Here is a 16,056-nt window from a genome sequence, read left to right as displayed (position 1 = left end):
TCCCTTGGACTGCGACGAAGTCTAGTTCCGGTAGCTTCGCGAAGTGAGCTACGCGTAGTCGACTTCGTCCAATTAAGGACCGGCTTAAGACCAGTGAATGTCGAGATATGTGATCCAAACATGCCTTTTGGTCAATCTCGATGGCAGTTTATTCCACTCGCCCTACGGGCCTACGGGCTCGTGGAATAAACTTCCATCTCGATTGACCAAAAAGCCATGTTTGGATCACAGATCCAATTCCAATTAACGTATAACATGTAATCTTACATGTATATATTTCCACATTGCAGAAAAATATTAGTGCAAATGAATTTTAAGATAGTGCAAGCAAATGTGTTGAAAAGAAATGCAACTTTTTTTATAATTTGCAAAATAAAATCAAATCATTTCTATCAATCTATGTACAAATTCTACAAAACGAAGATTCAGACATGAAAATAAAGCAAAGTCAAGCTACGAAAAATTCAAATGTTAGCTTGGCATGGTGTTTAAAGAGGTGAACACTTCAACCTCGTCAAATTCGGCCCAGGAGTTGCACAAACGGTAACCGTCGAAAAACATATATATATTTAGACAATAACTATGTATTGTACTCACGATGTACTGACTACAACTAATCAGGCCATCTTGAACTTTAGCGTGTTAAATTCATAGCTCATAATTCAGAGGCATTTAAGTCTCCGAATTTGCAGAACCTGCACTTGTAATCATAACAAGTAATTTTAGATCCCTTTGAAGTTACGGAATGAACTCCGATGAACTGTACGAATGCATTTCGTTTACATGGGTCAAAGAAGGAATTATCCGTATGAGCGAACAAGAGAGACAACTCTTTCGTGTAAATGATGTCCCATGGTTGACAACGTACGCCATTTTCGTCGATTGAACAACCAAATTAATTAATTATGCTTAGGTTTGGAGCTCAATCCGTCAATTAATTTCACGACAAATGTTCTTTGGCTTGCTTACGTGGACTTGTAACAAGTTGTATCAAAAATAAGTAAAGAATGTCACTGGATTCTGAGCTATGAATTTAACACGCTAATCAAGATTACCACTAATCATGTTATGTAGTAAGGTAAATGGATGCTGGTCATAACATCTAACCTTGCAAGCAACTGTGGTTGCTTACTTAATGGCTTTCACTAGTTTCACTTTCAGTTTCAGTTCAGGGAAAGACAAATCTGTACTTTTTGAAGAGCACCAAACAGACGAGTTCATTCGTCAAAAATTAACCACAAATTAATGTTATAAACACAATATATCATGCTATCGCAATATATCTCACCTGGTAGAGCTTGGAGGATGGATAAACAGAACACACCCACTCTCACTCCTGTCACGCGCTACACTATTCTGTGTTTACATACTTTACCCGCAGAGTTATCTTCCCCGAGAAAACTCCCACTATCTATAAGTGGGAAACCATACAAACAAGAGTAATTGGTAGAATTGTCTCCACTGTTTTGTTATAATCTTGTTTTTTCTTTCTTGTTTCTTTTTTTTATCTTTCTTTTTATTTTTGATTAATTATGTGTGTTTGGTTTGTTCTCACATTCTGTTTGTTGTGTTTTTTTACCATACATCTTGGAAAGTAAAAGACAGTCATATTCAGGAGTGTTCTACGTGCATGAACGGTTGGTGTCTTATTGATTTTGCTTGATGAGAGAAAAATTAACCTAGTCATTAAATGTAGTGCATAACCACGAACGCAGAAGAAAAAAATGTAGTGCATAACTACTGTAAAGTAGCAAATACCAAGACACTTTTTCTTTATTCGTTTAAATACTGGTAAATAGTTTTTTGAATGTTCTAAAGGGTAGTCACTCTGTTTTGACTGCAAGGGGAAATAACTCTGTGTGACTCTCACTACCGCCAAAAACAACTGGTTTGGCAAGTGTTTTGGTAAGTCTGCTTTGATGTCAGAGTTAGACGAAAACGATCTTTTGTTTAAAAGCCACATTCATTGTATCACTAAATCTGACAGCTCTGTTTCGTCATTTCATCTGTTGCATTCATGTCTATGGTCACAGTGGACCCCCGTGTCGACTTTAGTTTTGTTTAGTGGGGACAAAATGAATGCAGGAGGCCTTGAATCTGTGAGTTGGAGCCAATAAATCGTCATTATTTGTAAGACTTAAACAAAAAAAATCCCAGTAAATCAGGTACTTTTAGAGAGAAAGTCTTAAGAATGGAGTTAAATTTACAGAATTTGTGTGTCGGATGTCACACGTGTCATCTTCGCGCCGCAGAAAGCGAATCAACTCCTTGACAGTTTCTGAAACAAGAAGACGGTAAACAGTAAACACAACACCCTCATCGTTAACATACATACATTTAAAGTGCCGAAATAATCACTACTGTTGATTGTGGGCAGTAATGGAAAGACAAGACAAGACAGAACAGAAAATCTGAAATAGTGAAAAAGTAAGGTCTTGGGGTAAGATCAATTATTCAATACATCGACAAATAAAAAAAAGTATGTGTAATTTACTGTGTAAACGACAGAAGACCAAGGCCTGGGAACAAGACTGATTCTTTGCTGTGTATTTGACTTTCAGATTTGCAGGTGACAAAGTGGTTACCATGGTGATGCATGTGGAGCTGCAGGCGACGTGCAGCGCTCTGGGTTACCACGAGGGGACCCGCTACGTTAAGGAGCCCGACTGCCTCGGTACGTCGCACTAACTTATCAACTGTTGACTTGACGGGACTTGATCGGTGGTTTACGCCAATAAGGGCATGTTGACCGTTCCAAAGTTGATAAATAAGAACACAAAAAGGAGGCAATGCGCGGCGATGGAAAATAAAAAAGTCATTCAATGTAAATTGTGTTTATGAATCATTCAAAAATATTTTGTGAATTTAAGTTTGTGAATAATTCGGGCTGAACCTGTCTGCCACCGAAGGGACATTAAAAGGGGTGGGTTTACTTTTATAAATTATAGACAGGTGGTCACTATAGTATATAAAGGTGAATTATGTGGAGGGATAATCTTGCCATGGATCGTGGTCTCTTCATAATTGGCAATAGGTTGGTGGTCAGGCAGGTTCCTTTGTACAAAACACATCAGGCTGGAGAACACACAGTTATTTATTGCAATCATTATGATTTAAGGGAGGGGGGTGGGGGGTGGTCACATTTATAATAATGATGATAGTGAGCTATTCTTAATCAGCCGTTTTTATGAAAAATGGCTATATTATTTATTTTTAATTTTTAAAAAGCATGTACATGTATGTATGTTAACGATGAGGGTGTTAACGATGAGGGTGTTAACGATGAGGGTGTTAACGATGAGGGTGTTAACGATGAGGGTGTTGTGTTTACTGTTTACCGTCTTGTTGTTTCAGAAACTGTCAAGGAGTTGATTCGCTTTCTGCGGCGCGAAGATGACACGTGTGACATCCGACGTCAGCTTGGCCATGCCCAGATTCTGCAGAAAGACCTGCTGCCATTGGTCAAACAGCACCACGCTGATAAACCACTCTTTGACACGGTCATCAGGTCAGTAGGATGGTATTGGTACAGTTCTACCTGTGAGTGTGATGTACGACCTGCTGCTATTGGTCAAACAGCACCACCCTGATAAACTGGTCTTTGACACTGTCATCAGGTCAGTATGGTGGTACAGTGGAACACCCCTTTGAAACCTCCCAAAAATCTGAGAAAATCGGGTCTTAAAAAGGATTGAGTCTTAAAATGTTTTTTTAATTTTTTTTACAGAGGTTATGAACAGAAAGTCTGAGAAAACAAGGTCTTAAAAGGGGGTTCCCCTGTATGACGGTACAGTGCTGCCTGTGACATTAGGCCTTTCCAATGAGAGAACGCCTTTTTGTAAAGGGCTTCTTCTGTTCTCATTTGCCCGGACCTGTATATATACCTGTTGTGAAAAGACACCTGCAATGTAAGGACGCTTTCTGCAGGTGATCAACATCAGAGATAACACAAGCACTGTGGAATTTTGCGATGGATAGAAAGACTTTAGGACTTTCTGCAGCGAGCACTTGCTTTCTTGTCAAGGGTAATCTTGGATATTTGTATACCTTTTTTTAACCAACTTGTGTTCTAAAACATGTGAAAACTTTGTGCAGACTTTTGGTCAACCTCAGCCAGCCAGTCCTGGTGTGTTTCAACAACCACCTGCCTGACGAGAAAACCATGCGCCAGTACTGTCTGGAGATCGAGTCTCACCTGCAGGACTATAAAGAGGTAACAGGTGATAGATGATGTTTGTAAATAACGGTGAAGGAGGTCACTGGTTAGTCAGCATTTCACCGAGTTAATTTGTTTTTGTATTCTTTTTGCTTGGACCTGCACCTTACTAAGGTCTTCAGTGAACAGTGTCTGATAAGAATATATCGTGACATTATTGTATTGTCTGAAAGTTGAGTCACACCCTCAGACTTGCCTTTTGTACAGAGGTGGCTCGCATTATCTCGTTGCTTCTGAAGATTTTTACTTTAATTTTGTATGTATATAACCTGTTGATAAAGTATTGCAACTGTGGCGTGTGTTGTCCTGAAATTGGAGTCTCAAAGTCAGAGGATAGCTCTCTGGTTTGAATTAAATGTACAGCTTTTTTATAGAAAATTCCTACCTTTGTTTTGTAATCACATTTTCTTTGTCTGTTTGTCGCAGTCGTTTGTTGATGAGGAACTGTTCGCGGTGCTGACAAAGAAACTCAGTGAACTTCTGGAGTTGGTGAGTTCCATGTTGCTATGGCGTAACGCCAACATTGACCTTTGAGAGACGCCTTGACTCTTGGAATTGTCAATTGCTCTTCTAGGCTATGAACCGTCTCAGGGCGTGGGGAGGTGGGGTGGTCAACAAATCAATCCGAAACGTCTCCGACAGTTTTTACATTTTGTATCATGGATTACCAAACCATGTTATCGCCTAGCTTTGAGAGAGAGGGGGTGTTTGTGTGAAACTTACCAGCCTCTCTTTTCTCAGTACCTACAGCACATTACTGATTCTGATTCCCTTTGAAATGATGCCCAAGAATTTTCACTGCAGAGTCTTTGCTTTGAATTCATTTTTCATGTGACAAACAAGAAGACACTGACTTTTACCATCTGTTTGTGTGGAAAGGAAAGACAGTTGTCTGCGCCTCCGTCTATTCTGCTTAACCGCAGCATTTTTCATCCTGACTTCTTGCAAACTACCTTTGTGTTCTGTTACAACGGGATACTAACATTTTGATAATTTATGTTCCAGGACTGGGAGCACCGACACGAGGAGGACAAGCTCAACCTGGAGAGAATGCTGGTCCTTGTCCGCAACGTGCTGCACATCCCCCCCGACCCTGCCACAGAACAGGTACACACTCTTTCATCATAGAATCACACACACACACACACCCTCCCCCCTGACCCTGCCACAGAACAGGTACACACTCTTTCATCATAGAATCACACACACACACACACCCCTGACCCTGCCACAGAACAGGTACACACTCTTTCATCATAGAATGACCCCCCCCTCCTGACCCTGCCACAGAACAGGTACACACTCTTTCATCATAGAATGACCCCCCCCCCCCCCCGACCCTGCCACAGAACAGGTACACACTCTTTCATCATAGAATGACCCCCCCCTCCTGACCCTGCCACAGAACAGGTACACACTCTTTCATCATAGAATGACACACACACACACACACACACCCCTGACCCTGCCACAGAACAGGTACACACTCTTTCATCATAGAATGACCCCCCCCCGACCCTGCCACAGAACAGGTACACACTCTTTCATCATAGAATGACCCCCCCCCCCCCCCCCCCGACCCGCCAACAGAACAGGTAACTGAGGTATACATGCTTTCAACACACATTACAGGTTCGACTGTACATGCAGTTAGGCTATAATGGTTGTTATTTTTGTGTGTCATATGTTAGGCTATAATGGTTGTTATTTGTGTGTGTCATATGTTAGGCTATAATGGTTATTATTTGTGTGTGTCATATGTTAGGCTATAATGGTTATTATTTGTGTGTGTCATATGTTAGGCTATAATGGTTATTTGTGTGTGTCATATGTTAGGCTATAATGGTTGTTATTTTTGTGTGTCATATGTTAGGCTATAATGGTTATTATTTGTGTGTGTCATATGTTAGGCTATAATGGTTATTATTTTTGTGTGTCATATGTTAGGCTATAATGGTTATTATTTGTGTGTGTCATATGTTAGGCTATAATGGTTGTTATTTTTGTGTGTCATATGTTAGGCTATAATGGTTATTATTTGTGTGTGTCATATGTTAGGCTATAATGGTTATTATTTTTGTGTGTCATATGTTAGGCTATAATGGTTGTTATTTTTGTGTGTCATATGTTAGGCTATAACGGTTATTATTTTTGTGTGTCATATGTTAGGCTATAATGGTTATTATTTTTGTGTGTCATATGTTAGCACATTTCAAAGAAATAGACGTTGTTTGTCAATAGTTTTGCTTCTTTTGGAGTAAATGTGGCATGTTAAGGACAGTTCTTTGAGCACGAAAGCTGAAAGAAAGTCATCTCCTGTCCTTACTCTGAGAAGGAGATACCCTGTGAATGTTTAAGAGTTTGTTCATTATAGATGTCATTTTGCAGAGAACAGATGATGATGCCAGCTTGCATGACCAGATTCTGTGGTGAGTATGTTTGGTTTGAGGGATAGGGGGGGGGGGGGGGGGTCTTTAAACTAATGTTTGTTCAAAAGCAATTCCCAGATTTTTTTCATGTAGATGTTTAGCTAAATCACCAGAAGTAATCTCCCACACTCATACGAATACTTTTTGTATTAAACAGGCAGTGATTTTGTTTTTGTAGTTATTTGTTTTGCTTTACCGCCACTGTTAATTGTTTTATGGTCTTTGGACTGAAATGCTCATTGCAGTTACATACTGTTACATTTGCTGCTGTGTCTGTTTGTGCATGTGAGTACACTTGCATTATGCTTCAGACCTGTTTACTCTTACGGAATGGGCGGAAGTTTTACGGATTTAAGATCGTCTTTCCGCTTGTCCGCGCACTGCTTGAAATCTTCCGCAATTTGGCGCGATTTCGAGAAAAAAATATTTGTGATGTTTTCGGTAAAAAGTTGCGATAGTTTTCTCAGTATTAAGACGTCTTTCGTCAATTTCCGGTTAGAACGGTGTGTCTTCTTCCGGTACTTTGGTTACACGTGTTGCCTGTTGGTGTCCTTTTGCAAAATGCCTCCAAAAAGAAAGGAACAACACCGACACGAAACTGACGATGAAGAGCGCGATAGTGCGTGTGGGGCAAAGAAGAAGAGAATCTATTATCAGAAGTGGAAAGAAGATTACTCAAAGAAGTATCCGGACTTGACGGTTTCCAGGAAATTTGGACCAAGCCATTCTTACTGCACGCTGTGTGACAGTCATTTCTCGATCACTTTTTTCTTTCTATTTGCTTTCTCCGAAAACTACATCTCAAATATACAATGACGCTATCATGTAATGTAGAATTAAGTTGATCATTTCTTTGCACACAGCAAATTATGAAAAAAAAGAGTGTGTTTTATTGCTTTAGAGGGAGTTTGTGGCTTCAAAAAAAATCTTCCGCATGAAGTGGAAAATCTTCCTCATTTTCCTTCAAATCTTCCTCATGGGTCAATGTCAGGGTAAACAGGTCTGATGCTTGTATGTTTTGCTGTATCATATTGTATGTTTTGCTGTATCATATTGTATGTTTTGCTGTATCATATTGTATGTTTTGCTGTATCATATTGTATGTTTTGCTGTATCATATTGTATGTTTTGCTGTATCATATTGTATGTTTTGCTGTATCATATTGTATGTTTTGCTGTATCATATTGTATGTTTTGCTGTATCATATTGTATGTTTTGCTGTATCATATTATATGTGATGGTTTGAGTGCCTTGACAAACTTTTGGCTATTTGTAATTTACGTTGAATAGCATCATACACATTCGCACGTAAGAACCTGCTGATTCAGATATCACAAAGCATATTTGGCATGACTAAGCCTTAAAGTTCTGGACAGTGAATCTGCAATGTTTTCTTTTATGGGATAATTTATTGAATAATTATTTCAGGGCAATTCATGTGAGCGGAATGGAGGACTTGCTGCTGTACATCGGAAGTTCTGAGAATGAAAGACAACTCTGCATGCACATTCTGGAGATTGTGTCTCTTATGTTCCGAGAGCAGGTGGGTAATTTACTAATTATCATAATGCATTTGACTGTCTTAATCTTCTGAGGGTTTGCTCCCAGTAAGGTCATATATTGTACTACGTTGCAAGCCCCTGGAGCAATTTTTTTATTAGTGCTTTTGTGAACAAGAAACAATTAACAAGTGGCTCTATTCCCTCTTCCCTTTCCCCAACGCGATATAACCTTCGTGGTTGAAAACGACGTTAAACACCAAATGAAGAAAGAAAGAAAGAAAGCGGGTTTGCTGGTTGGTTGGTTGTCACATGTTTCCAAAATTTAGATTTCATTTTGTTGTTTGGTGTTAATGTTATTATTTGTACTTTTCAACGACATCAAATGATCCATCCATAGTATGTATAATTAGGGATGTTTCCACTGTCTTGGTGACACATTTGTGTGATTCAATAAAATTTAATATTGCACGTATAATGAAGCTCATTGAGTTCATTGCAGTAGGTTGCAGCTACAAAATTAAAAAAAGGTTTGAAGACAGCAAAAGCCCTTCTGCACACAGTTATATCAGTCTCTGTTAGACTTCCTGAGGTCTTGGTAGCCAGGACAGGTACAGTACTTTTCAAAAGCCCTTCTGCACACAGTTATATCAGTCTCTGTTAGACTTCCTGAGGTCTTGGTAGCCAGGACAGGTACAGTACTTTTCAAAAGCCCTTCTGCACACAGTTATATCAGTCTCTGTTAGACTTCCTGAGGTCTTGGTAGCCAGGACAGGTACAGTACTTTTCAAAAGCCCTTCTGCACACACTTATATCAGTCTCTGTTAGACTTCCTGAGCTCTTGGTAGCCAGGACAGGTACAGTACTTTTCATTAGCACAGTGGAACCCCTCTTTTAGGACCTCAAAAATATGGGAAAACAAGGTCTTAGAAAGGAGGGAGTCTTAAAACGGGGGTCAATTTACACAGGTTTTAAACAGAAAGTCTGAGAAAATCAGGTCTTAGAAAGGAGGGAGTCTTAAAACGGGGGTCTTAGAAGTCCAAAGGGAGGTACGTTCTGCTACTCTCAGAGATTTAAATTCTCAGCCGTTTGAATAAAGCAGCAAGCAAGCTTTAGATGTAAACCAAGACATAGACATCATAAATTCTGCACACGCAAAAATTCTTTCAATTCTACAAGCAGAACATGTTAGTGATTGTTTGATTATGATTCAGTCTCCAGAGATCCTGGCCTTGGCTGGGGTGCAGAGATCCATGTCGGAGAAAGAAAAAGATGAAAGGTACTGTGCTGTCTGTTTACAACTTGGTGAGACGCTGCCTTTGAGGTTATGGTTATCTGGCAGAGTGAGGGGAGTGTTTGCTTGTCAATCATGTCAAGTTGAAATATTTCAGTGTTAACAATTCTCTGAGTGACTAGTTTTTGGCTCACGTAAGTGTAGCCTATGCGATCGTAACTTTGTCTGTCTGTGCGTGTGTGTGTGCGTGTGTGCGTGCGTGCGTATGTCTGTGGTAGAAACTTTAACATTTCGTCATTTGAAGACGTCACATTATGACGTAAGTGGGTTAGACGTCACGCGAAGGAATTACTGAAAGTCTCGGTCATTGTTATTTTGAGCGGGCCGAGACTAGTTGGCAGTCGTGTCCCTGTAAGTAGGCTACATGCAGACAGACAGATCTAGATCTAGTGTCTCGCTTTCTTGCACAGTGTCACCTATGCTTACTGTGTGTGTATGTGTGACGGAGTGATTGAGTTTGTGTTACTGTTTGTCGATATCTTACGTGAGCCTTGAAGGCTTCGCCTCTTGTTTTTGCTTGTGGTGGAAATTTGGATTGATCCGGTTGTTGAAGTATTGTGGTTATATGTTATGCATGTGGCTTGCTTCTAGCCCTGATTTCTGTGGCTTTTCAAATACTTTACTTAAACCTTTATCTTGAGTTTAAATTCATTCATGATACAGTGATAGAGATAACATGTGGAGGTTCCACTGTAATGATAAAGATAACATGTGGAGGTTCCACTGTAATGATAGAGATAACATGTGGAGGTTCCACTGTAATGATAAAGATAACATGTGGAGGTTCCACTGTAATGATAAAGATAACATCTGGAGGTTCCACTGTAATGATAGAGATAACATGTGGAGGTTCCACTGTAATGATAAAGATAACATCTGGAGGTTCCACTGTAATGATAGAGATAACATGTGGAGGTTCCATTGTAATGATAAAGATGGAGGTTCCACTGTAATGATAGAGATAACATGTGGAGGTTCCACTGTAATGATAAAGATAACATGTGGAGGTTCCACTGTAATGATAGAGATAACATGTGGAGGTTCCACTGTAATGATAAAGATAACATGTGGAGGTTCCACTGTAATGATAGAGATAACATGTGGAGGTTCCACTGTAATGATAAAGATAACATGTGGAGGTTCCACTGTAATGATAAAGATAACATGTGGAGGTTCCACTGTAATGATAGAGATAACATGTGGAGGTTCCACTGTAATGATAAAGATAACATGTGGAGGTTCCACTGTAATGATAAAGATAACATGTGGAGGTTCCACTGTAATGATAGAGATAACATGTGGAGGTTCCACTGTAATGATAGAGATAACATGTGGAGGTTCCACTGTAATGATAGAGATAACATGTGGAGGTTCCACTGTAATGATAGAGATAACATGTGGAGGTTCCACTGTAATGATAGAGATAACATGTGGAGGTTTCACTGTAATGATAAAGATAACATGTGGAGGTTCCACTGTAATGATAGAGATAACATGTGGAGGTTCCACTGTAATGATAGAGATAACATGTGGAGGTTCCATTGTAATGATAGAGATAACATGTGGAGGTTCCACTGTAATGATAAAGATAACATGTGGAGGTTCCACTGTAATGATAGAGATAACATGTGGAGGTTCCACTGTAATGATAAAGATAACATGTGGAGGTTCCACTGTAATGATAGAGATAACATGTGGAGGTTCCACTGTAATGATAAAGATAACATGTGGAGGTTCCACTGTAATGATAGAGATAACATGTGGAGGTTCCACTGTAATGATAGAGATAACATGTGGAGGTTCCACTGTAATGATAAAGATAACATGTGGAGGTTCCATTGTAATGATAGAGATAACATGTGGAGGTTCCACTGTAATGATAGAGATAACATGTGGAGGTTCCACTGTAATGATAAAGATAACATGTGGAGGTTCCATTGTAATGATAGAGATAACATGTGGAGGTTCCACTGTACACACTGTTCTATTTGGTGCGAGATTTGCACTTTCAGCTGAACTCGCTTACAGCTCGTTGGCTCACTTATAGCGTGCCGCGGCGCGGCCAGTGACCTTGATTCCCTTTCGCGCGCTGTCTCTAGCACACAAAGGCTCTATGGAGCTTGTGTGCGATGGCGCCAGTTTGAACAAAATACGTGATTCTTGGTGTGAAAAAGGGATCGTTTCAGTGACTTACACCTGGGATTATGTTCATCTTGTGTATTTTGTTACTTGAATATACAGGCATTGTGTTGGTGCAAACTGGAGTTTATTCATTCGACTCGTTTTGTTTGATTTTGTGGTAATACTAATATCACTGGCACTCAGCTCTTGTTCTTTGTTCCTGTTAAAAGAAACAGAATTTGCGCGTTGTATATCAGTTTATAATCACACTGAATACTGATAACAGCCCAACCGACTGTGTTTTTATTTTGCCATCAGTAAGTACTTAGTCTTAACTGTGTGATAGAGTGAAAACAAGTTAGGTTAAAGGTGTTTGTGTATGATTTCTGAAGCACTTTTGTGGGGTAAGTTGTGTGAATTAACCCACGCGCAGGTTCTCGGAACAGGCACTCGCTACAGTACGCTATTATATGCAGCTCTGTTGACTGTCGTGCATTTCATCTTGTTTGTTTTGTTTTGTGTTTTCCCCCTTCTTTTTTGTTCTTAAGCATGTACATAGTGTGTGTGTGTGTGTGTGTGTGTGTGTGTGTGTGTGTGTGTGTGTGTTCATATGCGTGTGAGGGAATGTGATCCCGCGTAAAGAGTGTGTTTACACTCACATTTGAACCGTTTAGTTTGAAATTACACCCACTCTATTCCATTACAATGCACGTCATCTTTTTTTTCTTCAGCATCTCAGAGAAATAACAACCCCAACTGTTGTGCTGTGTTGTTTTGTTTCGTTTTGTCTGTTCTGTTTTGTTTGCGATAATGAAACAAACGTTAAATTGTCGTCGGATCGACGAGTTTTCTTTCCTGTGGTATATATACAAGTTTGTGAGAACAATACGAGTGAAAAACTGTGTTGAAAAACTTTCAAATCGACTTGTGTGCTGCTATTGGATTACTGACCAACAGTTGCAGGGTCAGGTAGGCTTTTTGTTTTCTTCACATGCAGCTAACAATTTGCATGAACATGTATTGAAAGACCGTTTTTTCTTTCTTTTATATTACAGGCATTAATTGCACTATTTTGAATTATATAAACGCAAAACAAATTTCACATGCGCACCATACGCATGCCTATAATATGTTTTTAAATACGACTGTATATACTCTGTTGTTTGTATATATATTTTGTAAAGTGTTGTACATGTATATATCAGTGTACTTAGGGATTACCTTTGTCTTTTTTTCCAATATTTTGTGTTCTTTTATTGTGACACATTGATTATGATGTTTTGTTTACTGTGTTGTCTTCTGTCCTCTTATAGATTGTGCCGTGCTTTCGGATGTTGGGTTTCCTGTTTATTTAACTGTAGCATACATGTGTTTTTCAGATCTGTAAGGTGTGGTATAATTATTTACTTGAAGAGCAAACACCTTTTTTAATTCTCTCATTTAGCCTTTTTTCTGTCTTGTAAATTGTGGCATGTTTTGTTTCATACGATTGACATACATGTATTATCCGCCTATGTGTTGTCTGGGGCTAATATCATGTGGCACTTCGAGCGGATTTGGGTGAGCGCGCGCGAGCTATTTTTTTTTCTCCTGTGGTATATTATATATATATACAAGTTTGTGAGACTTGTATAGGAGGGCCGTGAGGTAAGCTTTTTTGTTTTATTCACATGCAGCTAACAATTTTCATGAACATGTATTGCCGTAAGATCTTTTTTCTTTCTTATATGTTACTGACATTATCTACACTATTTTGAATTTTATATCTACACTATTTTGAATTTTATAATTATATAAACGCAAAACAAATTTTACATGCGCACCATCAATGACTTTTACTAGTAGTCCTTGGCATAATATGTATGTAAATACGATATACTCTACTGTTTGTATATATTTCGAACGCACACACACACACACACACACACACACACACACACACATGTACACATACACACACACACACACACGCACGCACACACACACACAGTGACACATTGGAAAACACCGCCATGAGTAAGCATCTTCGGCGTCATTGACAAACCTCCAAAAGGGAAAAGAAAGGTCACCTGTTATTCTATTCTCAAGAGTATACAATGTATAACCACTGTTCTACTTTCAAGTATTACACCCTACGCATGGAGACTATTTCCTTGCGGGAGTATATAGAGGGCCACTTATCAGGCATTCTGAACAGTGCAGAAAACGTTCTCACTGTTTTTAGGCTCTCTCTAGAGCGCGCGAGCTACAGAACCTTATCAACACAGCAGCTGCTGGCCACGCTAGCTGCAGACAAAGAAAGAGTCGTCTGTCAGGCGCCACTGTGAATGGGGCCGGGTAGGAGGGAAATGGGGGGAGGAAAGGAAAGGGAGGGTAAATAGGGGGATGAGGGTGGTTCTTGCCGGTTATTTTTAGCTGGAGCCAGCCTGGAGCAGAGAGTGCCTGAAATGAAACACAGTGTGTAATGATAGAGATAACATGTGGAGGTTCCACTGTAATGATAAAGATGGAGGTTCCACTGTAATGATAGAGATAACATGTGGAGGTTCCACTGTAATGATAAAGATGGAGGTTCCACTGTAATGATAAAGATGGAGGTTCCACTGTAATGATAGAGATAACATGTGGAGGTTCCACTGTAATGATAAAGATGGAGGTTCCACTGTAATGATAAAGATGGAGGTTCCACTGTAATGATAAAGATGGAGGTTCCACTGTAATGATAAAGATGGAGGTTCCACTGTAATGATAAAGATGGAGGTTCCACTGTAATGATAAAGATGGAGGTTCCACTGTAATGATAGAGATAACATGTGGAGGTTCCACTGTAATGATAGAGATAACATGTGGAGGTTCCACTGTAATGATAAAGATAACATGTGGAGGTTCCACTGTAATGATAGAGATAACATGTGGAGGTTCCACTGTAATGATAAAGATGACATGTGGAGGTTCCACTGTAATGATAAAGATAACATGTGGAGGTTCCACTGTAATGATAAAGATAACATGTGGAGGTTCCACTGTAATGATAAAGATAACATGTGGAGGTTCCACTGTAATGATAAAGATAACATGTGGAGGTTCCACTGTAATGATAAAGATAACATGTGGAGGTTCCACTGTAATGATAAAGATAACATGTGGAGGTTCCACTGTAATGATAGAGATAACATGTGGAGGTTCCACTGTAATGATAAAGATAACATGTGGAGGTTCCACTGTAATGATAAAGATAACATGTGGAGGTTCCACTGTAATGATAAAGATAACATGTGGAGGTTCCACTGTAATGATAAAGATAACATGTGGAGGTTCCACTGTAATGATAAAGATAACATGTGGAGGTTCCACTGTAATGATAAAGATAACATGTGGAGGTTCCACTGTAATGATAAAGATAACATGTGGAGGTTCCACTGTAATGATAAAGATAACATGTGGAGGTTCCACTGTAATGATAGAGATAACATGTGGAGGTTCCACTGTAATGATAAAGATAACATGTGGAGGTTCCACTGTAATGATAGAGATAACATGTGGAGGTTCCACTGTAATGATAAAGATAACATGTGGAGGTTCCACTGTAATGATAAAGATAACATGTGGAGGTTCCACTGTAATGATAAAGATGACATGTGGAGGTTCCACTGTAATGATAAAGATAACATGTGGAGGTTCCTCTGTAATGATAAAGATAACATGTGGAGGTTCCACTGTAATGATAGAGATAACATGTGGAGGTTCCACTGTAATGATAGATAACATGTGGAGGTTTCACTGTAATGATAAAGATAACATGTGGAGGTTCCACTGTAATGATAAAGATAACATGTGGAGGTTCCACTGTAATGATAGAGATAACATGTGGAGGTTCCACTGTAATGATAGAGATAACATGTGGAGGTTCCACTGTAATGATAGAGATAACATGTGGAGGTTCCACTGTAATGATAAAGATAACATGTGGAGGTTCCACTGTAATGATAGAGATAACATGTGGAGGTTCCACTGTAATGATAAAGATAACATGTGGAGGTTCCTCTGTAATGATAAAGATAACATGTGGAGGTTCCACTGTAATGATAGAGATAACATGTGGAGGTTCCACTGTAATGATAGATAACATGTGGAGGTTTCACTGTAATGATAAAGATAACATGTGGAGGTTCCACTGTAATGATAGAGATAACATGTGGAGGTTCCACTGTAATGATAGAGATAACATGTGGAGGTTCCACTGTAATGATAAAGATGGAGGTTCCACTGTAATGATAGAGATAACATGTGGAGGTTCCACTGTAATGATAAAGATAACATGTGGAGGTTCCACTGTAATGATAAAGATAACATGTGGAGGTTCCACTGTAATGATAAAGATAACATGTGGAGGTTCCACTGTAATGATAGAGATAACATGTGGAGGTTCCACTGTAATGATAAAGATAACATGTGGAGGTTCCACTGTAATGATAAAGATAACATGTGGAGGTTCC

General features: G+C 39.3%; 2 protein-coding genes across 2 annotated transcripts in view; one reads left to right on the top strand and one right to left on the bottom strand.

The window, feature by feature from the left end:
* LOC138947854 (arylsulfatase B-like) overlaps window positions 1-1,394 on the bottom strand; it is a 28,805-nt gene extending 27,411 nt beyond the window's left edge. The window contains exon 1 of the mRNA XM_070319415.1: window positions 1,289-1,394. The gene's annotated coding sequence lies outside the window, so the exon portion shown is untranslated. The remainder of the gene's footprint in view (window positions 1-1,288) is intronic.
* A 459-nt stretch (window positions 1,395-1,853) lies between these two features.
* LOC138947851 (protein timeless homolog) overlaps window positions 1,854-16,056 on the top strand; it is a 90,533-nt gene continuing 76,330 nt past the window's right edge. The window contains exons 1-9 of the mRNA XM_070319411.1: window positions 1,854-1,905; window positions 2,562-2,674; window positions 3,355-3,508; window positions 4,096-4,213; window positions 4,643-4,705; window positions 5,222-5,323; window positions 6,605-6,645; window positions 8,075-8,189; window positions 9,360-9,424. Of these exons, the coding sequence (XP_070175512.1) occupies window positions 2,587-2,674; window positions 3,355-3,508; window positions 4,096-4,213; window positions 4,643-4,705; window positions 5,222-5,323; window positions 6,605-6,645; window positions 8,075-8,189; window positions 9,360-9,424 (746 nt within the window). The 5' untranslated portion in view covers window positions 1,854-1,905; window positions 2,562-2,586. The remainder of the gene's footprint in view (window positions 1,906-2,561; window positions 2,675-3,354; window positions 3,509-4,095; window positions 4,214-4,642; window positions 4,706-5,221; window positions 5,324-6,604; window positions 6,646-8,074; window positions 8,190-9,359; window positions 9,425-16,056) is intronic.

The sequence above is a fragment of the Littorina saxatilis genome, linkage group LG14 (assembly GCF_037325665.1).
Source record: "Littorina saxatilis isolate snail1 linkage group LG14, US_GU_Lsax_2.0, whole genome shotgun sequence".
In the NCBI taxonomy this organism is placed as follows: domain Eukaryota; kingdom Metazoa; phylum Mollusca; class Gastropoda; order Littorinimorpha; family Littorinidae; genus Littorina; species Littorina saxatilis.
Note: the sequence above shows the minus strand (reverse complement) of the source record. Positions and strands in the feature narration are given on the sequence as shown.